Source organism: Cottoperca gobio, chromosome 17 (assembly GCF_900634415.1).
Source record: "Cottoperca gobio chromosome 17, fCotGob3.1, whole genome shotgun sequence".
NCBI lineage: Eukaryota > Metazoa > Chordata > Actinopteri > Perciformes > Bovichtidae > Cottoperca > Cottoperca gobio.
Genome location: NC_041371.1, coordinates 22,560,328 through 22,587,382, shown reverse-complemented (window position 1 = coordinate 22,587,382; position 27,055 = coordinate 22,560,328). Strand labels below are relative to the sequence as shown.

The 27,055-nt window shown below is 39.6% G+C and overlaps 1 protein-coding gene across 1 annotated transcript; it reads left to right on the top strand.

The window, feature by feature from the left end:
- Positions 1–312: 312 nt before the first annotated feature.
- Positions 313–12,248, top strand: LOC115022956 (kinesin-associated protein 3-like). Its single transcript, XM_029454078.1, has 10 exons — positions 313–462; positions 597–705; positions 6,192–6,304; positions 6,492–6,657; positions 6,744–6,869; positions 7,828–7,926; positions 8,078–8,163; positions 8,270–8,426; positions 9,262–9,346; positions 10,807–12,248. The coding sequence occupies exons 1-10, from the start codon at positions 334–336 to the stop codon at positions 10,907–10,909; spliced, it is 1,173 nt and encodes a 390-aa protein (XP_029309938.1). The 5' UTR covers positions 313–333; the 3' UTR covers positions 10,910–12,248.
- Positions 12,249–27,055: the final 14,807 nt, after the last annotated feature.

Sequence of the window (27,055 nt, the reverse complement as noted above, 5' to 3'; positions counted from 1 at the left end):
ATCTATGCTGTCGCCAAAGCCACCAGACTCAATGTACAGTAATATTACATCGCAGATCATGGGAGTTGCTGGTGGCTTGGGCAGGAGCAAACCTGTAGATAATTGCTTCAGTTCCCTGTTGGAAACACAGACTGTACAACTCAACAGTCTCACAGCAAGGTAAAGCTGTGAAAATATTATGTATAAAGAACACTTAAAGTTATTTGGATTTTCATTGGTGGACCTTTCTTTTAGGTGCTGCCCCTGTCCACAGCAGTACATCGCTTAGAAAAACTAACTTATATTTCTGCAAGTCCAGTGGGACAAGGAATGAGTATACAAATATCTTGACGGATGTTCGCGTATGTTTGTTGTCATGCAGGTGATGAGAACAGCCGTCAGGTAGCCATGCGTATCCTGTATCACATCAGCATCGACGACCGCTTTAAGGGAATGTTTGTTTACACTGACTGCATACCTCAGGTACAATTTATAATCTACTGAAAGACACTTTAAACTAACCTAAAGAATATGAAATGTTAACGTCAACATTAATACAGGCTTTGATAGTTTCAAAGTCACAGTGAAATTTTATGTGTCTTTGTGTCTGTATCTAGCTAATGCAAATGCTGTATGAGCACGGTGAGGAGGAAACCGAAGCTGAGCTCCTCTCCATCTGCATCAACCTGGCTGCTAACAAGAGGAACGCACAACTGATGTGTGAAGGTATATTTATCTGAGCTGCTTTTTATGACCACATAACACATTGATCTTCACTATTTCTTACATGATTTTTTACATTGATAGGACAAAGTCAATAGGAGAGCCACTTTCTTTTCCAGTCATAAAAAGCATGTCTGCTTATTAATCTGTCATCCCACCCAAAACATACAACATGCAATGTAGTCAACCAATAAATTAATTAAAAGCAGGATTATCTTAATAATTATAATTACTTAATTACCTTAAAACAATATTTCTGCTGAAGACAAAAAGCAGTGTTTCACAATTTCTGAGTCTGAAAAGGTTTTCTTTTTTTGCCCGAGCCAAAATCCATGCGATCTCAAAAGATGCCTCAGTTAATCGTTCAGCTGTATTAGTTGTCATGTGTATGAGCCTTTGTTGTCCAGAAAGAGAAGAAGAAAGCTGCTCTATTTTAGTTTTTTCCTAATTTCCCTTCCAGATGCGTAAATTTCGTTGAATTTTGGATGTGTCGTTTGGAAATGCGGCTCCAAATGACTTCGCTTGAAAACAGAGCGGGTCTGTTTGTATATTAAGCACAAAGGGTTCGACTCGTGGAGGACAAATAAAAACTCCTCTGTACACTTTTCTTGAATATTCCTATGCTCTTCTTGTATGGCTCGTAGCCAAGCTAACGCGAGTATGAAGTGCCAGGTTGGTCGTAGTATCCTCCAATTTAAATGTTCAAATTTAGCGATTATAAATGATTTTTTAGCAAATGTCCATATTCGTAAGAATGCTTATGATAACATATTTTTAATTACCGTACGTTTATTTTTTCTATACTAGACCACCATGTATCTACCCGTTCAAGAGCACATTCACCATTGTAGTGCTGATATTATTTCTATATATATATATATATATATATATATATCTATCTATCTATAGAATATATATATATATATATATATATATATATATATATATCTATATATATATATATATATATATATATATATATATATATATATATATATTCTAGATCTATATATATATATATATATATATATATATATATATATAATATATATATATATATATATATATATAGATATATATATATATATATATATATATATATATATATAGATAGATAGATAGATAGATAGATAGATATATATATATATATATATATATATATATATATATATATATATATATATATATATATATATATATAATATATATATATATATATATATATATATATATATATATATATATAGATCTAGAGATATCAGTGTTCCGCTGAGCAAGTTTAAATATCTAGTCTATATTTGCATCTTTTAACAATTATTATTATATATTATTTCTATATATATATCTATATCTATATATATATATATCCATCCATCCATCCATCGTCTACCGCTTATCCGGAATCGGGTCGCGGGGGCAGCAGCTCCAGTAAGGAACCCCAATCTTCCCTTCTCCGGGCCACATCCTCCAGCTCCGACTGGGGGATCCTGAGGCGTTCCCAGGCCAATGAGGAGATATAATCTCTCCACCGAGTCCTGGGTCTTCCCCGGGGTCTCCTCCCAGCTGGACGTGCCTGGAACACCTCCCTAGGGAGGCGCCCAGGTGGCATCCTTACTAGATGCCCGAACCACCTCAACTGGCTCCTTTCAACGTAAAGGAGCAGCGGCTCTACTCCGAGTCTCTCACGGATGGCTGAGCTTCTCACCCTATCTCTAAGGGAGACGCCAGCCACCCGTCTGAGAAAACCCATTTCGGCCGCTTGTACCCGTGATCTCGTTCTTTCGGTCATGACCCAGCCTTCATGACCATAGGTGAGGGTAGGAACGAAGATCGACCGGTAGATTGAGAGCTTTGCCTTCTGGCTCAGCTCTCTTTTCGTCACAACGGTGCGGTAAAGTGACTGTAATACCGCCCCCGCTGCTCCGATTCTCCGGCCAATCTCTCGCTCCATTGTCCCCTCACTCGCGAACAAGACCCCGAGGTACTTGAACTCCTTCACTTGGGGTAATGGCTTATTCCCTACCCGGAGTAGGCAATCCACCGGTTTCCTGCTGAGAGCCATGGCCTCAGATTTGGAGGTGCTGATCCTCATCCCAACCGCTTCACACTCGGCTGCGAACCGATCCAGTGACTGTTGAAGGTCACAGACCGATGATGCCATAAGGACCACATCATCTGCAAAGAGCAGCGATGAGATCCTCAGGTCACCGAACTGCAACCCCTCTCCTCCACGACTACGCCTCGATATCCTATCCATGAAAATCACGAACAGGATTGGTGATAAAGCGCAGCCCTGGCGGAGGCCAACATTCACGGGAAACGAGTCCGACTTACTGCCGAGTATCCGGACACAACTCTCGCTTTGGGCGTACAGGGATTGGATGGCCCTCAAAAGTGACCCCCTCACCCCATACTCCCGCAGCACCTCCCACAGTATCACCCGGGGGACCCGGTCATACGCCTTCTCCAGATCCACAAAATACATGTAGACGGGATGGGCGTACTCCCAGGCCCCCTCCAGGATCCTTGCGAGAGTGAAGAGTTGGTCCGTTGTTCCACGACCAGGACGGAATCCGCATTGTTCCTCTTCAATCAGAGGTTCGACTACCGGCCGAACCCTCCTTTCCAGTACCTTGGAGTAGACTTTACCAGGGAGGCTGAGAAGTGTGATACCCCTGTAGTTGGCACACACTCTCTGGTCCCCCTTTTTAAATAGGGGAACCACCACCCCGGTCTGCCAACCCCTAGGCACTGTCCCAGACTTCCACGCAATGTTGACGAGGCGTGTCAACCAAGACAGCCCCTCAACACCCAAAGCCTTCAGCATTTCTGGACGGATCTCATCAACCCCTGCGGCTTTGCCACTGTGGAGTTGTTTGACTACCTCAGTGACTTCCATCAGGGAAATTGACGATGATCCCCCATCAGCTTCCAGCTCTGCCTCAACCATAGAGGGCGTGTTAGTCGGATTCAGGAGTTCCTCAAAGTGCTCCTTCCACCGGCCGATAACCTTCTCAGTTGAAGTCAGCAGGGTCCCACCCTTGCTGTACACAGCTTGGATGGTTACTCGCTTCCCCCTCCTGAGGTGCCGGATGGTTTTCCAGAAGCACCTTGGTGCCGACCGAAAGTCCTTCTCCATAGCTTCTCCGAACTTCTCCCACACCCGCTGCTTTGCCTCTGACACGGCAGAAGCTGCCGCCCTTCTAGTCCTTCGATACCCTGCAACTGTTTCCGGAGTCCACCCGGATAACATAACCCGGAAGGACTCCTTCTTCAGTCGGACGGCTTCCCTGACCACCGGGGTCCACCACGGTGTTCGAGGGTTACCGCCCCTTGAGGCACCTAAGACCTTGAGACCACAGCTCATCACCGCAGCTTCAGCAATAGAGGTTTTGAACATCGCCCACTCAGGTTCAATGCCCCCAACCTCCACAGGGATGGCTGAAAAGCTCCGCCGGAGGTGTGAGTTAAAGATCCCCAGGACAGGGGCTTCCTCCAGACGTTCCCAGTTCACCCGCACTACCCGTTTGGGTTTACCAGGTCTGTCCAGAGTCTTCCCCCACCCCTTGATCCAACTCACCACCAGATGGTGATCAGTCGACAGCTCCGCCCCTCTCTTCACCCGAGTGTCCAAAACATGCGGCCTCAGGTCAGATGATACGATTACGAAATCGATCATTGACCTTTGGCCTAGGGTGCTCTGGTACCACGTGCACTTATGAGCATCCTTATGTTCGAACATGGTGTTTGTTATGGCCATTCCATGGCTAGCACAGAAGTCCAACAACAAACGACCGTTCGGGTTTAGATCAGGGAGGCCCTTCCTCCCAATCACGCCTCTCCAGGTGTCTCCATCGTTTCCCACGTGTGCGTTGAAGTCTCCCAGCAAGACTACGGAGTCCCCTACTGGAGCCCCCTGCAGGGCTCCATTCAGGGTCTCCAAGAAGGCCGAATACTCAGAACTGCGGTTTGGGGCATAGGCACAAACAACAGTCAGAGTTTTCCCCCCCATAACCCGGAGGCGTAGGGAGGCGACCCTCTCGTCCACCGGGATAAACTCCAACGTAGCGGCGCTCAGCCGGGGGCTAGTGAGTATCCCCACCCCGGCCCGACGCCTCACACCTTGGGCAACTCCGGAGAAGAATAGAGTCCAACCCCTATCCAGGAGTACGGTTCCAGAGCCAAGACTGTGCGTGGAGGTAAGCCCCACCAGATCCAACTGGTAGCGATCCACCTCCCGCACTAGTTCCGGCTCCTTCCCCCACAGAGAGGTGACGTTCCACGTCCCCAGAGCCAGCCTCTGCTGCCCGGGTCTGGTCCGTCGAGGTCCCTGACCATCACTGCCACCCATGTGACAGCGCACCCGACCCCAGCGGTTTTTCCCATGAGTGGTGGGCCCACAGGATGGATGGATGGGAGGCACCACGTAGCTTCTTCGGGCTGTGCCCGACCGGGCTCCGTGGCAAACCCGGCCACCAGGCGCTCGCTGTCGGGCCCTCCCTCTGGGCCTGGCTCCAGACGGGGGCCCCGGGCTTCCTCCGGGCAGGGTCTCTCCTTTCCTTTTCCTTTCTTTCATGAAGTCGTTTTATATCTATATATATATATATATATATATATATATATATATATATATATGTATATATATATATATAGATATAGATATAGAAATATATAGATATATAGATATAGAAAGATATAGATATATATATATATTTCTATATCTATATATATATAGATATAGAAATATATATATATATATATATATATATATATATATTTCTAGATCTATATCTATATATATGTATATATATATATAGATCTAGAGATATATATTTCTAGATCTATATCTATATATATATATATATATATATATTTCTAGATCTATATATTTATATATATATATATTATATATATATATATATATATATATATAGATCTAGAAATATATATATATATATATATATATATATCTCTAGATCTATATCTATATATATATATCTATATCTCTATATCTATATATATATATATAGATATAGATATAGAAATATATATATCTATATCTCTAGATCTATATCTATATAGATAGAGATAGAGAGATATAGAGCAGACACTTTCAGTTTTTTGATGGGTTGTATGTAATAGCCCTGCTTGTTTTTATGAAATCTGTATTGACTGCATAATCATATCTATCACCCCTTTATTTAGCCTCCTGCCACGCGAGCCACCAATTAAAGCTTGGCGAGCCGCACAATGAGTACCACTGACATAATGGCTCACTGTCTCTGTGAATTCCTCCAGACTACTGACATTTTTTAGATCTTCCACTGTCTGTCAGTGCTGGTGTTACTATTGAGTTGAGTCTTGACTTGGATTCTTGCCAAACGAGAGTTGTGTGTGTTTGACCCTATTCATTTGAATTGTTTGTGGAAAAACAATACTTCTGTTTTAATATACAGGAGTCTCTGTTTGTTTTTGCTGTCTGTCTGTAGGAAATGGGTTGAAGATGCTTATGAAGAGAGCTCTGAAGATGAAAGACTGCCTTCTGATGAAGATGATCAGAAACATCTCACAACATGACGGACTGACCAAACCAGTTTTCATAGTGAGTTATAAATACTCAACAAAAATAAATTAACTACTCCCAAAAACTGAGGTTTTGACCAAGTATTGTTCTAAGGATTAGTATTGGTATTTGTGTAAGTGGTAGCAGTCCAACAGTAGAAGCAGTCTTTTATTTGACTGGAGGGTTTTAGTGCCATGATGTGAATGATCTCTTCTGTGTCTGTCAGGACTATGTTGGTGACCTGGCAGCAGAGATCCGTGCAGAGGAAGAGGAGGAGTGGGTTCTGGAGTGTCTGGGGACGCTGGCCAACCTCACCATCCCTGACCTGGACTGGGAGTTGGTGCTGAAGGAGTACAACCTGGTACCCTACCTCAAAGACAGACTTAAACCAGGTACATCAGTCAGGCTCTAGTATATGCTCACCAAAACTACCTGATTTGGCTCAATATGCTCAGTTCTTGTGCTTTGTGTGTTTTAGGCTCAGCAGAGGATGACCTCATCCTGGAAGTGGTGATAATGATCGGAACAGTTTCCATGGATGACGCCTGTGCCGCCATGTTGGCTAAATCTGGCATTATTCCTGCTCTTATCGAGCTACTGAATGGTAACATACACACACAGCTGTGGTTTATTTCAAGATGTTGTGTTTTAGACTCGTGAACACAGCGAGTGATAAATGTTTACACACCGTTTGAGATTTCGAATTTTCAGAATCTCAAACGGTGTGCTCTGTTGTGTAAAGGTTGTGAGGTACAGATGTACTCCAAAATACACTCACACTCTCTTAACGATGACATCTGAAACGGCAATCCCTTTTCTTGCTTAAATTCAAAAACCCAATGAAGTCATGGTTAGAGTTTCGGTTAATTCTTTCTTTCGATAGCCCGACATCTATTAACCGGTAACTAACTGGTTAATTTTTAAAGAAAAACCCCACTGCAAAATGGCGCTTTCCTTTTCCTCCGGCGCGACATTGACTCAATGAGCTTTGGTGTCGCATTTCAAAGTGCTACATCATTTAGAGGAGCAAAAATTGTAATGTTTTGTGTTGGAAATGTCTTGCCTTTTATTTTATATTGGCGTTGCTGAAGTTTATTGCTGCAGATTAATCAGGTCTGGTGCTCCAATCGATCAGCCACCGATCGCTATTGTTATATTAATCCTCAATAGTTTCATTGTTGGTCTTTTAAAAGGCTGATCAGATGATGCAACTGAATGAATTAAAATGTTTTTAATACTCATTAGCCTGCTTTCTCGCCTGTTCTTTAATTCATTCTGAGAGCGTCGCAGCTGGACACAAACACACATGTCCTGTCTGAACAGCCCAATTGGTTTACATGAGCACACCTGCTTCCTTTCTGCACCCATGTTAAAATAATCTGTAGACTGTAAATTAACCTGTCAAAAATATGCTCTGGTTGACTATAGACATGCCTATTAATTTCTAACTATCATTTTTTTTTTTTTTTTTTTAATAGTGCTCACAGACAATGTGAAACATGCTAAGAGCTACTACTTAATTAAACCTGCTTTCCATATGTTCTTGTGTTTGTTGAATGTAGCCCAACAGGAGGATGATGAGTTTGTGTGTCAGATTGTCTACGTCTTCTATCAGATGGTGTTTCACCAAGCTACACGTGACGTCATCATCAAAGACACCCGTATCCTTCCCACTGTGCACTCTGTCCAGCTTAGATTTAAAGATGAATGATGAGAATCTTGTAGCTGGGTTTACAGCTTCTGAGTGAGAACATTTTTACACACTGTAAAATCTCAAGCCACCAGAATTTCTTTCTTTAACCTTCTCCATAGAAGCTCCAGCCTACCTGATCGACCTGATGCATGACAAGAATGCTGAGATCAGAAAAGTGTGTGACAACACCCTGGATATTATTGCTGTAAGTCGAACACAAACACAGTAACACATCAGAGTCATTTCTTTGTATTTTTCTGTAGGCTGTTCTCTAACTTCTTTATCCTATTCTTCATTCCCTCATCTTCCAGGAGTACGATGAGGAGTGGGGCAGGAAAATTCAGTCGGAGAAGTTCCGTTTCCATAACAACCAGTGGTTGGAGATGGTCGAGAGTCGCCAAGCTGATGAGTCTGAACCTTATCTGTATGACAACGACAACGACAGGACTGACCTGTTCTATAGCGCAGGTACACATGCATGCAAAACACATGCTGGTCATTTTATCTTCTATTCTGAATTATCAAGTGAACCACAATCTTTGAAGTTGTTGTACCAACAGATCCTCGTGCTGGTTTCAGTACATTTGTTTTTCACCATAATGCAGGGTGCAAAATTACTATTTTTGTCAAACGGCCAAATGTCTAGTGCAGGGATGCCCAAAAGGTCGATTGCGATCGAGTGTAGTGTGGGTAGATCGTGCACCGTATATACATATACGAAATTCAAGTGCCCCCCCGTCGCATGAACCTCAGACAGCACAGCACCCCCCGTCCCGTCCTCCCTGTCGCAGCATACAGGTAGATCACTTAGACCTGGTCATTTTAAAAGTAGCTCACAAGCCAAAAAAGTGTGGGCACCCCTGATCTAGTGAATGTTCAGGTTATACCAGCCACTAAATCGATTACTACAGTTTTTTTTAGCTTTTGAGTGATGCAAATCTACCAGCCACTTGCATGTTTTTACCAGCATTTGGATGGTACTAGATTGTCCTCTCCAGGCTGACTAAAACTATCATGCATTCAGCGGCAATAATAGTTTTAAAGTTGACTACATGCGAAATTTACAGGAAGGAAACTCACATTTAAATATATTGTTTTATTTATTCACCAACAATCAAGTTGTTGGTGTCAGTGTGGATTGTCTTATTTTCTTATGAGACCAGTGTGTGTGTGTGTGTGTGTGTGTGTGTGTGTGTGTGTGTGTGTGTGTGTGTGTGTGTGTGTGTGTGTGTGTGTGTGTGTGTGTGTGTGTGTGTGTGTGTGTGTTGTGTTGTGTTGTGTTGTGTTGTGTGTGTGTGTGTAGATGGAATAACTCCAGCAGAAGGTTCAGTCAGCCCAGATTTCTTCAATGACCTACAGCCTCAAAATGGAGACTTGCACCATACAGGGTGAGTTAACATACACCAGAAACATGATAAACTGGTTTGGGTTAAAGAAAAATATATTCACCAGCTTAAACTGTACCAGCAGTTAGGAAAAATGTCAGAAAGTGCTTTCCCACCTGGAGATAACTGAGGCTGGGCGTGTTGTCCATTCAGCACATTCTCATGAATGCGACCTCTCAGGAACGTCTGGAGGGAAACTTTGGCACTAATGTCCACTTGGACTCAGGGATGACCTGATAAAAATGGTTAAAGACCAAGGACACTGTGACCTCACCAAACACGTTTTTGGCCATAACTCAAGAATTCATAGGCTAATTATGACACTTTTACACAAATGTCTATTAGGAAAGAATGATGACATTTTGACATTTTGGACAGATATACCGTCATTTTCGGACTATAAACCGCACCTGACTATAAGCCGCAGACGCTAAATTGACTAATTTGTACATATATAAGCCGCACTGGGCTATAAGCCGCAGACGCTAAATTGACTGATGTGTATGTAGCCGGTCTGTAGCTGACACCACGATCGACTCTGCGTTGTGTTGTGTAGAACCAGGAAATAACGATGGAGAACTTCTGCCTGTTCAATCAGCATTTATTGTCTCTGACCGTTGGTGTTTTCCTTAATTTGTCCATAAATTACCGTTGAAACAGAAGAAACACATGGAAGTCATCATCATACGGTAACTCCACAGTCGGGGTTTTTGGACATGCACCCCTCTCTTCAGGGTATCCTTCTTTCCGTCTCCCGAAAAAGTGGCGCGAACCCCCAGAAAGTGCCGGTTTCAGGAGTATCCGGTTTCAGGAGTATCAACATAAAAGCATATTTAACAAAATAAGACTCCTCGAAATAAATATATATATTTCCATAATGAGGGTGTCTCACACACTGCCTCGCTCTCGTAATGTCCGTCTGTCTCTCGTACCACTCGCTACTTTTGCGCGCTCTTTCCCTGCATCCGGTGGACTGTAACCTGTAAAATCCATAGATTTAGGAATTCCCCTAGTGGCCGTTAGCTGTAAAAATCCATAGATAAGCCGCACTGTTATATAAGCCGCAGGGTCGCAAAATGGGGAAAAAGTCGCGGCTTATAGTCCGGAAATTACGGTAGATGTAAACTGCCACATGACTGGTTGGCGGAGGCATACAACTGCGAGGCGGTAATTCTAGTTTCCCCCACAAACTATCAGAAGGGAATGTGGCCAGCAAACTTATTGCCTAAAGATTATCTGTAAACTGTAAAGAGCAGACTGCCAGGCATTGATTATCTGGTAACGTAAACATCTTAAAACATCAGACAATGCACACACACACATGCACACGTACGCACAAATATGCAATTTGAATTTAGCTAGATTTAGGATCAGACTTAAACTACCTATTTGTATTTATTTACATATAAATTCTTATCCTCTCCAGCTGATTGTCTGTTGATTTGACTGTCTTTGTCTTCCAGAGATGGCAGCGATGTCTTCGACCAGACCAGCTCATCACCTGGACGCCCAGCTACTGCCTACGGCTTCAGACCTGACGAACAACCTTTCTATCAGTACTCATAGACACACACAGGACGTCCTGTCGTTCCCCATCCACCTCCTGCATGTCCACTCTTACATTTTTGGATAAAATGTTCACTGCTAGAATCCCTCATGACTGAAGGCATCACGTTAGTATATTTACTAAGACATTGCTCATAGTGCAGATTTTAAACTAGTTATTATAAACTGCAGTTCCATGCAGTCACATTTCATTACACATTTAATTAATTCACCACTATTTTAAGCATATAAGTAGCTAAGTCTTCCTAAGCTAAGTACGGTGCCTAATTTCCCCAGAGGATTACATTTCAGCCTGTTTCTCGGCGGCTGGCTGCAGCAATTTCAAAAATAGTTGTCCCCATTAGAGAATAGGGTCCAGATTGAAAATATCAAAGTTTCCCTTTAACATTTCTAATATATGTTGATAAGATTTTGCATGTTTTCTTATGTAATAATGAATAATTTGTTGCCTCTTCAAATCCACTGAAAAAACATTTCAAGTCAAATGTTACTTTCCAATGTTTGACTCATCACTATGTCCACATGCTAGCCTCCAGTATGAGAGTTACACAGTCATTTTATTAACATGCACTACAATGTACATAGCTTTCTTTTGTCCATGTCTCTGTAGAATGAGCACATTGTTATGAGTGATCCTCATAACTTAGGGTGCTTTCACACTAGCAGACGTGTCTTCATCCCCGACTGTTGCTTCTTTGCAGCCCACACAGGTGGCTGCGCTCTACTCGCTCATGGTTACATCTCTCTGTCATTATTCTCCATTTTGCGCCTGCATGTCAAAACAGACACAAAACTTTTTTTGCAGGCAACAGTGGTCAGCAGCTGCTGATGAGTAAAGCATTAGCACAGACTGGAAAAACTATCTGAGCCGCAGGCTTAGGACAGAGGAGGGCGGGCAGATTCAAGTTCAAAATTCAAAAACGCAAACCCAGTGTGAAAGCGTCCTAAGAAATGTCGGCTCGAAGTTGAAGCTTAAAACGCTGCAGTCAGGTGCCAGCATGTGGCGCTGGCCACCACTCAGTGTGCTGTATATGTTACTGATGTCAGACCATAACAGTATTACATTTATTCAGTGATGAGAAAAATAGAAACCCTGTCACTGCAGAAGAAGTGGATATAGTGTGTCACTACATAATACAATGATGTTATTGACCTGCCGCAATACACCTCTTACACTATTTCAGTCCCCTTATACCAGCTGAACCTGGATGCAGGGGGGCCTCCACTCACAGTTTTATGGATCTTATGTCTGTTGTTTTTGTTGTTGTCCTGTATTTTAGTGCCTTGAGATTGCTTTTAGCTTTGAAAGGCGCTTTATAAATACAATTTATTATTATTATTATTATTATTATTATTATTATTATTATTATTATTATTATTATTATAGTTCCTTTGAGTCCCGCCAAATGTAGCAGCCAGAAATGGTCTGACACAGTGCTGATTTTTCTGGTTACTGAGTGTATATCTACTTAGTGTTATTCTTAGTTTGTATAAGAGGAGTTCAGTTTAAGCACCTTCCTTAAATGAACTGACTTTAAAGGCACAATGAGTAGGATTGGTCAAAGTTGGCCCCTCCTCTACGAGGGTTACAGTGTTCTCCAGCGTTTTGGAACGAGCTTTGTCCGCTTGGCATTTTGCCTCGCTATATTTGCAGTTTTTTTTTCTGCAATGTGTCTTGACATTTTTGTAGCTTCCTCTTGGATGCTTACGACCTTCCACTTGATTCGCTACGGTTTTATAGAGGTTGATGCCCAGAAACGTCCCAAACACAGCAAAATGAAAAGTAAAGAGAGGGCAGGGTCTCAGATGCTGCCACACACTTTATACATAAGTGATGATTGAGGGGTTATTTTTGTGGGAGGCTGTACATTGTTTTTTTTAAGGAAAATCCTTCTTATTGTGCCTTTTGAGTTTATTGAATAGTAGGAGAGGAACCTGTGGTTTTGTATTCTTGCTAAATTCTATAAATGTATCCATAATCCTTGGTGACCTAGAATAGTGAGAAGGCACTATATTGAAAGCATATACATTCTTCAAGCTATATACTAATAGTGTGCAAGTTTAACCATCCGACATGTTGAGTCCTATACACTAACTCTATTTAATATTCAGCACATGTTTGGACATTTACCAGTTAGGACATGCAGGTTGGAGGAGAGAGGGCAGTGAATGTCCCACAATGAATGTCAGCTCGTACATTTACTCACATATATTATGCACTTCATGTTGTTCATAATGCGTTTGGGTTCTCCATGTTCTAACAGCAGTGTGATCAGACCTGACTCGGAGCCACTTCCATTAGTACACTAACTGAGGAGTCAAATGTAAAAATGCACCAAGGAATGTGACTGGATTCTGAATTTAAATACCAGCGTGGATAAGGGAACAAAATCTGTTCCCTTAAACATGGCACTTACTGCTAGACAACAGAGCATGTCTGAATGTATAATGTGAATCAGAGCAGCATAGATACACTTTTTAAAACAAAAGCATAGTGTGCCATTGACTAAACTACAGATGAAGAGGAGGGCCATACTGCATTTTCAGGACACTGACAGTTAGCTACACGCTGTGTTACTTATAGGCATATTTGCACATATAGTTAAATGTTGATGCATGGTTATGTTTTATTTTTATCTTAATATATGTATATTCTGTTTGGTTTTTTTTTATAATTAATTGTATTACTACTTAACAAGACACTGTAAAAAAAAAAGAAGCAAGTACTGGACTATAGATTCTCTCCATCTCTTATTGTCTGTCATCCTCAGGTTTTTTAATAAAATAATTCCCACATTTCATATGACTGTTTTTCTGTGTTCACAATTGCATCCTGGATATTATGGGCTTGTTCAAATGGCAGTTTTGTGTTCCACACCAAAACGCATTGATTGTGCATTTTAAGCCTGTGTGACGCTTTAAATATATGTCCTCTGGTTTAGTTTGGTTTATCCCTTTGTCACGGATAGGACTGGTGTTGTCACAGTCCACTAACCTTTATCAAGATGGACACAGGCGTTGAATATCCGACAACTAATTTAAAGAAAAATTATTCAAAAATTTTTTCCAGGATGCAGACAAGGAAGAAAAGTAGTAGCAAGTGTAATAGACATCAGCCAGAAATGACATTAAAGACAATGATTATATGACACAGTTCAAGTCATGAAATTACGAAGCATATTGCCCATAAAACATTTGCAAAGTTTTGGATATATATGAAAACTGGCATTGTGTACTCCAATGTTTACTAGATTGTATTCATCTTTCCTGCCTTTTGTTGCCGCTTTTTTCTAATCTGAGAAATGTGTATTGTATTGCCTGTGTGCTGAAGCACAAGACCAACAAAACTAAGACCTCATAAAAACATTGCTCCATAGCCCGGCTGGTGGTCAGAAACGCCACAAAGTACTTTTAAATAAAAAACATTTATATGAACACGAAGTGTGATGTCAGATAAGGGATGGCTCGTAGAGATGAACCTAAAGAGAAATACTACTTTAAGGCCCTGTCACACATATCCGCATGACAGAAACGTATGCCGGCATACATGAAAATTGGTCAGAGTCCAAATACGTCCAACTTTTCATCGGACGTAACGTATAAAATATGACGTATACAAAATATCAGCAATACGCTGGTGTACGTTGATATAAGGTAAGGTATAAGTAGTATTCATTAAGAGCTCACTGTGTTACGCTGGTGTACGTTGATATAAGGTAAGGTATAAGTAGTATTCATTAAGAGCTCACTGTGTTACGCTGGTGTACGTTGATATAAGGTAAGGTATAAGTAGTATTCATTAAGAGCTCACTGTGTTACGCTGGTGTACGTTGATATAAGGTAAGGTATAAGTAGTACTCATTAAGAGCTCACTGTGTTACGCTGGTGTACGTTGATATAAGGTAAGGTATAAGTAGTATTCATTAAGAGCTCACTGTTACGCTGGTGTACGTTGATATAAGGTATAAGTAGTATTCATTAAGAGCTCACTGTTACGCTGGTGTACGTTGATATAAGGTAAGGTATAAGTAGTACTCATTAAGAGCTCACTGTGTTACGCTGGTGTACGTTGATATAAGGTAAGGTATAAGTAGTATTCATTAAGAGCTCACTGTGTTACGCTGGTGTACGTTGATATAAGGTATAAGTAGTATTCATTAAGAGCTCACTGTGTTACGCTGGTGTACGTTGATATAAGGTAAGGTATAAGTAGTATTCATTAAGAGCTCACTGTGTTACGCTGGTGTACGTTGATATAAGGTAAAGTATAAGTAGTATTCATTAAGAGCTCACTGTGTTACGCTGGTGTACGTTGATATAAGGTAAGGTATAAGAAGTATTCATTAAGAGCTCACTGTGTTACGCTGGTGTACGTTGATATAAGGTAAAGTATAAGTAGTATTCATTAAGAGCTCACTGTTACGCTGGTGTACGTTGATATAAGGTAAGGTATAAGTTGTATTCATTAAGAGCTCACTGTGTTACGCTGGTGTACGTTGATATAAGGTAAGGTATAAGTAGTATTCATTAAGAGCTCACTGTGTTACGCTGGTGTACGTTGATATAAGGTAAGATATAAGTAGTATTCATTAAGAGCTCACTGTGTTACGCTGGTGTACGTTGATATAAGGTAAGGTATAAGTAGTATTCATTAAGAGCTCACTGTGTTACGCTGGTGTACGTTGATATAAGGTAAGATATAAGTAGTATTCATTAAGAGCTCACTGTGTTACGCTGGTGTACGTTGATATAAGGTATAAGTAGTATTCATTAAGAGCTCACTGTGTTACGCTGGTGTACGTTGATATAAGGTAAGGTATAAGTAGTATTCATTAAGAGCTCACTGTGTTACGCTGGTGTACGTTGATATAAGGTAAGGTATAAGTAGTATTCATTAAGAGCTCACTGTGTTACGCTGGTGTACGTTGATATAAGGTAAGGTATAAGTAGTATTCATTAAGAGCTCACTGTGTTACGCTGGTGTACGTTGATATAAGGTAAGGTATAAGTAGTATTCATTAAGAGCTCACTGTGTTACGCTGGTGTACGTTGATATAAGGTAAGTATAAGTAGTATTCATTAAGAGCTCACTGTGTTACGCTGGTGTACGTTGATATAAGGTAAGGTATAAGTAGTATTCATTAAGAGCTCACTGTGTTACGCTGGTGTACGTTGATATAAGGTAAGGTATAAGTAGTATTCATTAAGAGCTCACTGTGTTACGCTGGTGTACGTTGATATAAGGTAAGGTATAAGTAGTATTCATTAAGAGCTCACTGTGTTACGCTGGTGTACGTTGATATAAGGTAAGTATAAGTAGTATTCATTAAGAGCTCACTGTGTTACGCTGGTGTACGTTGATATAAGGTAAGGTATAAGTAGTATTCATTAAGAGCTCACTGTGTTACGCTGGTGTACGTTGATATAAGGTAAGGTATAAGTAGTATTCATTAAGAGCTCACTGTGTTACGCTGGTGTACGTTGATATAAGGTAAGGTATAAGTAGTATTCATTAAGAGCTCACTGTGTTACGCTGGTGTACGTTGATATAAGGTAAGGTATAAGTAGTATTCATTAAGAGCTCACTGTGTTACGCTGGTGTACGTTGATATAAGGTAAGGTATAAGTAGTATTCATTAAGAGCTCACTGTGTTACGCTGGTGTACGTTGATATAAGGTAAGTATAAGTAGTATTCATTAAGAGCTCACTGTGTTACGCTGGTGTACGTTGATATAAGGTAAGGTATAAGTAGTATTCATTAAGAGCTCACTGTGTTACGCTGGTGTACGTTGATATAAGGTAAGGTATAAGTAGTATTCATTAAGAGCTCACTGTGTTACGCTGGTGTACGTTGATATAAGGTAAGGTATAAGTAGTATTCATTAAGAGCTCACTGTGTTACGCTGGTGTACGTTGATATAAGGTAAGGTATAAGTAGTATTCATTAAGAGCTCACTGTGTTACGCTGGTGTACGTTGATATAAGGTAAGGTATAAGTAGTATTCATTAAGAGCTCACTGTGTTACGCTGGTGTACGTTGATATAAGGTAAGGTATAAGTAGTATTCATTAAGAGCTCACTGTGTTACGCTGGTGTACGTTGATATAAGGTAAGGTATAAGTAGTATTCATTAAGAGCTCACTGTGTTACGCTGGTGTACGTTGATATAAGGTAAGGTATAAGTAGTATTCATTAAGAGCTCACTGTGTTACGCTGGTGTACGTTGATATAAGGTAAGGTATAAGTAGTATTCATTAAGAGCTCACTGTGTTACGCTGGTGTACGTTGATATAAGGTAAGGTATAAGTAGTATTCATTAAGAGCTCACTGTGTTACGCTGGTGTACGTTGATATAAGGTAAGGTATAAGTAGTATTCATTAAGAGCTCACTGTGTTACGCTGGTGTACGTTGATATAAGGTAAGGTATAAGTAGTATTCATTAAGAGCTCACTGTGTTACGCTGGTGTACGTTGATATAAGGTAAGGTATAAGTAGTATTCATTAAGAGCTCACTGTGTTACGCTGGTGTACGTTGATATAAGGTAAGGTATAAGTAGTATTCATTAAGAGCTCACTGTGTTACGCTGGTGTACGTTGATATAAGGTAAGGTATAAGTAGTATTCATTAAGAGCTCACTGTGTTACGCTGGTGTACGTTGATATAAGGTAAGGTATAAGTAGTATTCATTAAGAGCTCACTGTGTTACGCTGGTGTACGTTGATATAAGGTAAGGTATAAGTAGTATTCATTAAGAGCTCACTGTGTTACGCTGGTGTACGTTGATATAAGGTAAGGTATAAGTAGTATTCATTAAGAGCTCACTGTGTTACGCTGGTGTACGTTGATATAAGGTAAGGTATAAGTAGTATTCATTAAGAGCTCACTGTGTTACGCTGGTGTACGTTGATATAAGGTAAGGTATAAGTAGTATTCATTAAGAGCTCACTGTGTTACGCTGGTGTACGTTGATATAAGGTAAGGTATAAGTAGTATTCATTAAGAGCTCACTGTGTTACGCTGGTGTACGTTGATATAAGGTAAGGTATAAGTAGTATTCATTAAGAGCTCACTGTGTTACGCTGGTGTACGTTGATATAAGGTAAGGTATAAGTAGTATTCATTAAGAGCTCACTGTGTTACGCTGGTGTACGTTGATATAAGGTAAGGTATAAGTAGTATTCATTAAGAGCTCACTGTGTTACGCTGGTGTACGTTGATATAAGGTAAGGTATAAGTAGTATTCATTAAGAGCTCACTGTGTTACGCTGGTGTACGTTGATATAAGGTAAGGTATAAGTAGTATTCATTAAGAGCTCACTGTGTTACGCTGGTGTACGTTGATATAAGGTAAGGTATAAGTAGTATTCATTAAGAGCTCACTGTGTTACGCTGGTGTACGTTGATATAAGGTAAGGTATAAGTAGTATTCATTAAGAGCTCACTGTGTTACGCTGGTGTACGTTGATATAAGGTAAGGTATAAGTAGTATTCATTAAGAGCTCACTGTGTTACGCTGGTGTACGTTGATATAAGGTAAGGTATAAGTAGTATTCATTAAGAGCTCACTGTGTTACGCTGGTGTACGTTGATATAAGGTAAGGTATAAGTAGTATTCATTAAGAGCTCACTGTGTTACGCTGGTGTACGTTGATATAAGGTAAGGTATAAGTAGTATTCATTAAGAGCTCACTGTGTTACGCTGGTGTACGTTGATATAAGGTAAGGTATAAGTAGTATTCATTAAGAGCTCACTGTGTTACGCTGGTGTACGTTGATATAAGGTAAGGTATAAGTAGTATTCATTAAGAGCTCACTGTGTTACGCTGGTGTACGTTGATATAAGGTAAGGTATAAGTAGTATTCATTAAGAGCTCACTGTGTTACGCTGGTGTACGTTGATATAAGGTAAGGTATAAGTAGTATTCATTAAGAGCTCACTGTGTTACGCTGGTGTACGTTGATATAAGGTAAGGTATAAGTAGTATTCATTAAGAGCTCACTGTGTTACGCTGGTGTACGTTGATATAAGGTAAGGTATAAGTAGTATTCATTAAGAGCTCACTGTGTTACGCTGGTGTACGTTGATATAAGGTAAGGTATAAGTAGTATTCATTAAGAGCTCACTGTGTTACGCTGGTGTACGTTGATATAAGGTAAGGTATAAGTAGTATTCATTAAGAGCTCACTGTGTTACGCTGGTGTACGTTGATATAAGGTAAGGTATAAGTAGTATTCATTAAGAGCTCACTGTGTTACGCTGGTGTACGTTGATATAAGGTAAGGTATAAGTAGTATTCATTAAGAGCTCACTGTGTTACGCTGGTGTACGTTGATATAAGGTAAGGTATAAGTAGTATTCATTAAGAGCTCACTGTGTTACGCTGGTGTACGTTGATATAAGGTAAGGTATAAGTAGTATTCATTAAGAGCTCACTGTGTTACGCTGGTGTACGTTGATATAAGGTAAGGTATAAGTAGTATTCATTAAGAGCTCACTGTGTTACGCTGGTGTACGTTGATATAAGGTAAGGTATAAGTAGTATTCATTAAGAGCTCACTGTGTTACGCTGGTGTACGTTGATATAAGGTAAGGTATAAGTAGTATTCATTAAGAGCTCACTGTGTTACGCTGGTGTACGTTGATATAAGGTATAAGTAGTATTCATTAAGAGCTCACTGTGTTACGCTGGTGTACGTTGATATAAGGTAAGTAGTATTCATTAAGAGCTCACTGTGTTACGCTGGTGTACGTTGATATAAGGTAAGGTATAAGTAGTATTCATTAAGAGCTCACTGTGTTACGCTGGTGTACGTTGATATAAGGTAAGGTATAAGTAGTATTCATTAAGAGCTCACTGTGTTACGCTGGTGTACGTTGATATAAGGTAAGGTATAAGTAGTATTCATTAAGAGCTCACTGTGTTACGCTGGTGTACGTTGATATAAGGTAAGGTATAAGTAGTATTCATTAAGAGCTCACTGTGTTACGCTGGTGTACGTTGATATAAGGTAAGGTATAAGTAGTATTCATTAAGAGCTCACTGTGTTACGCTGGTGTACGTTGATATAAGGTAAGGTATAAGTAGTATTCATTAAGAGCTCACTGTGTTACGCTGGTGTACGTTGATATAAGGTAAGGTATAAGTAGTATTCATTAAGAGCTCACTGTGTTACGCTGGTGTACGTTGATATAAGGTAAGGTATAAGTAGTATTCATTAAGAGCTCACTGTGTTACGCTGGTGTACGTTGATATAAGGTAAGGTATAAGTAGTATTCATTAAGAGCTCACTGTGTTACGCTGGTGTACGTTGATATAAGGTAAGGTATAAGTAGTATTCATTAAGAGCTCACTGTGTTACGCTGGTGTACGTTGATATAAGGTAAGGTATAAGTAGTATTCATTAAGAGCTCACTGTGTTACGCTGGTGTACGTTGATATAAGGTAAGGTATAAGTAGTATTCATTAAGAGCTCACTGTGTTACGCTGGTGTACGTTGATATAAGGTAAGGTATAAGTAGTATTCATTAAGAGCTCACTGTGTTACGCTGGTGTACGTTGATATAAGGTAAGGTATAAGTAGTATTCATTAAGAGCTCACTGTGTTACGCTGGTGTACGTTGATATAAGGTAAGGTATAAGTAGTATTCATTAAGAGCTCACTGTGTTACGCTGGTGTACGTTGATATAAGGTAAGGTATAAGTAGTATTCATTAAGAGCTCACTGTGTTACGCTGGTGTACGTTGATATAAGGTAAGGTATAAGTAGTATTCATTAAGAGCTCACTGTGTTACGCTGGTGTACGTTGATATAAGGTAAGGTATAAGTAGTATTCATTAAGAGCTCACTGTGTTACGCTGGTGTACGTTGATATAAGGTAAGGTATAAGTAGTATTCATTAAGAGCTCACTGTGTTACGCTGGTGTACGTTGATATAAGGTAAGGTATAAGTAGTATTCATTAAGAGCTCACTGTGTTACGCTGGTGTACGTTGATATAAGGTAAGGTATAAGTAGTATTCATTAAGAGCTCACTGTGTTACGCTGGTGTACGTTGATATAAGGTAAGGTATAAGTAGTATTCATTAAGAGCTCACTGTGTTACGCTGGTGTACGTTGATATAAGGTAAGGTATAAGTAGTATTCATTAAGAGCTCACTGTGTTACGCTGGTGTACGTTGATATAAGGTAAGGTATAAGTAGTATTCATTAAGAGCTCACTGTGTTACGCTGGTGTACGTTGATATAAGGTAAGGTATAAGTAGTATTCATTAAGAGCTCACTGTGTTACGCTGGTGTACGTTGATATAAGGTAAGGTATAAGTAGTATTCATTAAGAGCTCACTGTGTTACGCTGGTGTACGTTGATATAAGGTAAGGTATAAGTAGTATTCATTAAGAGCTCACTGTGTTACGCTGGTGTACGTTGATATAAGGTAAGGTATAAGTAGTATTCATTAAGAGCTCACTGTGTTACGCTGGTGTACGTTGATATAAGGTAAGGTATAAGTAGTATTCATTAAGAGCTCACTGTGTTACGCTGGTGTACGTTGATATAAGGTAAGGTATAAGTAGTATTCATTAAGAGCTCACTGTGTTACGCTGGTGTACGTTGATATAAGGTAAGGTATAAGTAGTATTCATTAAGAGCTCACTGTGTTACGCTGGTGTACGTTGATATAAGGTAAGGTATAAGTAGTATTCATTAAGAGCTCACTGTGTTACGCTGGTGTACGTTGATATAAGGTAAGGTATAAGTAGTATTCATTAAGAGCTCACTGTGTTACGCTGGTGTACGTTGATATAAGGTAAGGTATAAGTAGTATTCATTAAGAGCTCACTGTGTTACGCTGGTGTACGTTGATATAAGGTAAGGTATAAGTAGTATTCATTAAGAGCTCACTGTGTTACGCTGGTGTACGTTGATATAAGGTAAGGTATAAGTAGTATTCATTAAGAGCTCACTGTGTTACGCTGGTGTACGTTGATATAAGGTAAGGTATAAGTAGTATTCATTAAGAGCTCACTGTGTTACGCTGGTGTACGTTGATATAAGGTAAGGTATAAGTAGTATTCATTAAGAGCTCACTGTGTTACGCTGGTGTACGTTGATATAAGGTAAGGTATAAGTAGTATTCATTAAGAGCTCACTGTGTTACGCTGGTGTACGTTGATATAAGGTAAGGTATAAGTAGTATTCATTAAGAGCTCACTGTGTTACGCTGGTGTACGTTGATATAAGGTAAGGTATAAGTAGTATTCATTAAGAGCTCACTGTGTTACGCTGGTGTACGTTGATATAAGGTAAGGTATAAGTAGTATTCATTAAGAGCTCACTGTGTTACGCTGGTGTACGTTGATATAAGGTAAGGTATAAGTAGTATTCATTAAGAGCTCACTGTGTTACGCTGGTGTACGTTGATATAAGGTAAGGTATAAGTAGTATTCATTAAGAGCTCACTGTGTTACGCTGGTGTACGTTGATATAAGGTAAGGTATAAGTAGTATTCATTAAGAGCTCACTGTGTTACGCTGGTGTACGTTGATATAAGGTAAGGTATAAGTAGTATTCATTAAGAGCTCACTGTGTTACGCTGGTGTACGTTGATATAAGGTAAGGTATAAGTAGTATTCATTAAGAGCTCACTGTGTTACGCTGGTGTACGTTGATATAAGGTAAGGTATAAGTAGTATTCATTAAGAGCTCACTGTGTTACGCTGGTGTACGTTGATATAAGGTAAGGTATAAGTAGTATTCATTAAGAGCTCACTGTGTTACGCTGGTGTACGTTGATATAAGGTAAGGTATAAGTAGTATTCATTAAGAGCTCACTGTGTTACGCTGGTGTACGTTGATATAAGGTAAGGTATAAGTAGTATTCATTAAGAGCTCACTGTGTTACGCTGGTGTACGTTGATATAAGGTAAGGTATAAGTAGTATTCATTAAGAGCTCACTGTGTTACGCTGGTGTACGTTGATATAAGGTAAGGTATAAGTAGTATTCATTAAGAGCTCACTGTGTTACGCTGGTGTACGTTGATATAAGGTAAGGTATAAGTAGTATTCATTAAGAGCTCACTGTGTTACGCTGGTGTACGTTGATATAAGGTAAGGTATAAGTAGTATTCATTAAGAGCTCACTGTGTTACGCTGGTGTACGTTGATATAAGGTAAGGTATAAGTAGTATTCATTAAGAGCTCACTGTGTTACGCTGGTGTACGTTGATATAAGGTAAGGTATAAGTAGTATTCATTAAGAGCTCACTGTGTTACGCTGGTGTACGTTGATATAAGGTAAGGTATAAGTAGTATTCATTAAGAGCTCACTGTGTTACGCTGGTGTACGTTGATATAAGGTAAGGTATAAGTAGTATTCATTAAGAGCTCACTGTGTTACGCTGGTGTACGTTGATATAAGGTAAGGTATAAGTAGTATTCATTAAGAGCTCACTGTGTTACGCTGGTGTACGTTGATATAAGGTAAGGTATAAGTAGTATTCATTAAGAGCTCACTGTGTTACGCTGGTGTACGTTGATATAAGGTAAGGTATAAGTAGTATTCATTAAGAGCTCACTGTGTTACGCTGGTGTACGTTGATATAAGGTAAGGTATAAGTAGTATTCATTAAGAGCTCACTGTGTTACGCTGGTGTACGTTGATATAAGGTAAGGTATAAGTAGTATTCATTAAGAGCTCACTGTGTTACGCTGGTGTACGTTGATATAAGGTAAGGTATAAGTAGTATTCATTAAGAGCTCACTGTGTTACGCTGGTGTACGTTGATATAAGGTAAGGTATAAGTAGTATTCATTAAGAGCTCACTGTGTTACGCTGGTGTACGTTGATATAAGGTAAGGTATAAGTAGTATTCATTAAGAGCTCACTGTGTTACGCTGGTGTACGTTGATATAAGGTAAGGTATAAGTAGTATTCATTAAGAGCTCACTGTGTTACGCTGGTGTACGTTGATATAAGGTAAGGTATAAGTAGTATTCATTAAGAGCTCACTGTGTTACGCTGGTGTACGTTGATATAAGGTAAGGTATAAGTAGTATTCATTAAGAGCTCACTGTGTTACGCTGGTGTACGTTGATATAAGGTAAGGTATAAGTAGTATTCATTAAGAGCTCACTGTGTTACGCTGGTGTACGTTGATATAAGGTAAGGTATAAGTAGTATTCATTAAGAGCTCACTGTGTTACGCTGGTGTACGTTGATATAAGGTAAGGTATAAGTAGTATTCATTAAGAGCTCACTGTGTTACGCTGGTGTACGTTGATATAAGGTAAGGTATAAGTAGTATTCATTAAGAGCTCACTGTGTTACGCTGGTGTACGTTGATATAAGGTAAGGTATAAGTAGTATTCATTAAGAGCTCACTGTGTTACGCTGGTGTACGTTGATATAAGGTAAGGTATAAGTAGTATTCATTAAGAGCTCACTGTGTTACGCTGGTGTACGTTGATATAAGGTAAGGTATAAGTAGTATTCATTAAGAGCTCACTGTGTTACGCTGGTGTACGTTGATATAAGGTAAGGTATAAGTAGTATTCATTAAGAGCTCACTGTGTTACGCTGGTGTACGTTGATATAAGGTAAGGTATAAGTAGTATTCATTAAGAGCTCACTGTGTTACGCTGGTGTACGTTGATATAAGGTAAGGTATAAGTAGTATTCATTAAGAGCTCACTGTGTTACGCTGGTGTACGTTGATATAAGGTAAGGTATAAGTAGTATTCATTAAGAGCTCACTGTGTTACGCTGGTGTACGTTGATATAAGGTAAGGTATAAGTAGTATTCATTAAGAGCTCACTGTGTTACGCTGGTGTACGTTGATATAAGGTAAGGTATAAGTAGTATTCATTAAGAGCTCACTGTGTTACGCTGGTGTACGTTGATATAAGGTAAGGTATAAGTAGTATTCATTAAGAGCTCACTGTGTTACGCTGGTGTACGTTGATATAAGGTAAGGTATAAGTAGTATTCATTAAGAGCTCACTGTGTTACGCTGGTGTACGTTGATATAAGGTAAGGTATAAGTAGTATTCATTAAGAGCTCACTGTGTTACGCTGGTGTACGTTGATATAAGGTAAGGTATAAGTAGTATTCATTAAGAGCTCACTGTGTTACGCTGGTGTACGTTGATATAAGGTAAGGTATAAGTAGTATTCATTAAGAGCTCACTGTGTTACGCTGGTGTACGTTGATATAAGGTAAGGTATAAGTAGTATTCATTAAGAGCTCACTGTGTTACGCTGGTGTACGTTGATATAAGGTAAGGTATAAGTAGTATTCATTAAGAGCTCACTGTGTTACGCTGGTGTACGTTGATATAAGGTAAGGTATAAGTAGTATTCATTAAGAGCTCACTGTGTTACGCTGGTGTACGTTGATATAAGGTAAGGTATAAGTAGTATTCATTAAGAGCTCACTGTGTTACGCTGGTGTACGTTGATATAAGGTAAGGTATAAGTAGTATTCATTAAGAGCTCACTGTGTTACGCTGGTGTACGTTGATATAAGGTAAGGTATAAGTAGTATTCATTAAGAGCTCACTGTGTTACGCTGGTGTACGTTGATATAAGGTAAGGTATAAGTAGTATTCATTAAGAGCTCACTGTGTTACGCTGGTGTACGTTGATATAAGGTAAGGTATAAGTAGTATTCATTAAGAGCTCACTGTGTTACGCTGGTGTACGTTGATATAAGGTAAGGTATAAGTAGTATTCATTAAGAGCTCACTGTGTTACGCTGGTGTACGTTGATATAAGGTAAGGTATAAGTAGTATTCATTAAGAGCTCACTGTGTTACGCTGGTGTACGTTGATATAAGGTAAGGTATAAGTAGTATTCATTAAGAGCTCACTGTGTTACGCTGGTGTACGTTGATATAAGGTAAGGTATAAGTAGTATTCATTAAGAGCTCACTGTGTTACGCTGGTGTACGTTGATATAAGGTAAGGTATAAGTAGTATTCATTAAGAGCTCACTGTGTTACGCTGGTGTACGTTGATATAAGGTAAGGTATAAGTAGTATTCATTAAGAGCTCACTGTGTTACGCTGGTGTACGTTGATATAAGGTAAGGTATAAGTAGTATTCATTAAGAGCTCACTGTGTTACGCTGGTGTACGTTGATATAAGGTAAGGTATAAGTAGTATTCATTAAGAGCTCACTGTGTTACGCTGGTGTACGTTGATATAAGGTAAGGTATAAGTAGTATTCATTAAGAGCTCACTGTGTTACGCTGGTGTACGTTGATATAAGGTAAGGTATAAGTAGTATTCATTAAGAGCTCACTGTGTTACGCTGGTGTACGTTGATATAAGGTAAGGTATAAGTAGTATTCATTAAGAGCTCACTGTGTTACGCTGGTGTACGTTGATATAAGGTAAGGTATAAGTAGTATTCATTAAGAGCTCACTGTGTTACGCTGGTGTACGTTGATATAAGGTAAGGTATAAGTAGTATTCATTAAGAGCTCACTGTGTTACGCTGGTGTACGTTGATATAAGGTAAGGTATAAGTAGTATTCATTAAGAGCTCACTGTGTTACGCTGGTGTACGTTGATATAAGGTAAGGTATAAGTAGTATTCATTAAGAGCTCACTGTGTTACGCTGGTGTACGTTGATATAAGGTAAGGTATAAGTAGTATTCATTAAGAGCTCACTGTGTTACGCTGGTGTACGTTGATATAAGGTAAGGTATAAGTAGTATTCATTAAGAGCTCACTGTGTTACGCTGGTGTACGTTGATATAAGGTAAGGTATAAGTAGTATTCATTAAGAGCTCACTGTGTTACGCTGGTGTACGTTGATATAAGGTAAGGTATAAGTAGTATTCATTAAGAGCTCACTGTGTTACGCTGGTGTACGTTGATATAAGGTAAGGTATAAGTAGTATTCATTAAGAGCTCACTGTGTTACGCTGGTGTACGTTGATATAAGGTAAGGTATAAGTAGTATTCATTAAGAGCTCACTGTGTTACGCTGGTGTACGTTGATATAAGGTAAGGTATAAGTAGTATTCATTAAGAGCTCACTGTGTTACGCTGGTGTACGTTGATATAAGGTAAGGTATAAGTAGTATTCATTAAGAGCTCACTGTGTTACGCTGGTGTACGTTGATATAAGGTAA

Excerpts from the sequence above, each read along its gene's own strand:
- LOC115022956 (XM_029454078.1), top strand. The coding sequence starts at position 334 with ATGTTCGCGTATGTTTGTTGTCATGCAGGTGATGAGAACAGCCGTCAG. Across the intron at positions 463-596 it reads ACACTGACTGCATACCTCAG|CTAATGCAAATGCTGTATGA; the intron begins GTACAATTTATA and ends GTCTGTATCTAG. Across the intron at positions 7,927-8,077 it reads CGTCATCATCAAAGACACCC|AAGCTCCAGCCTACCTGATC; the intron begins GTATCCTTCCCA and ends CCTTCTCCATAG.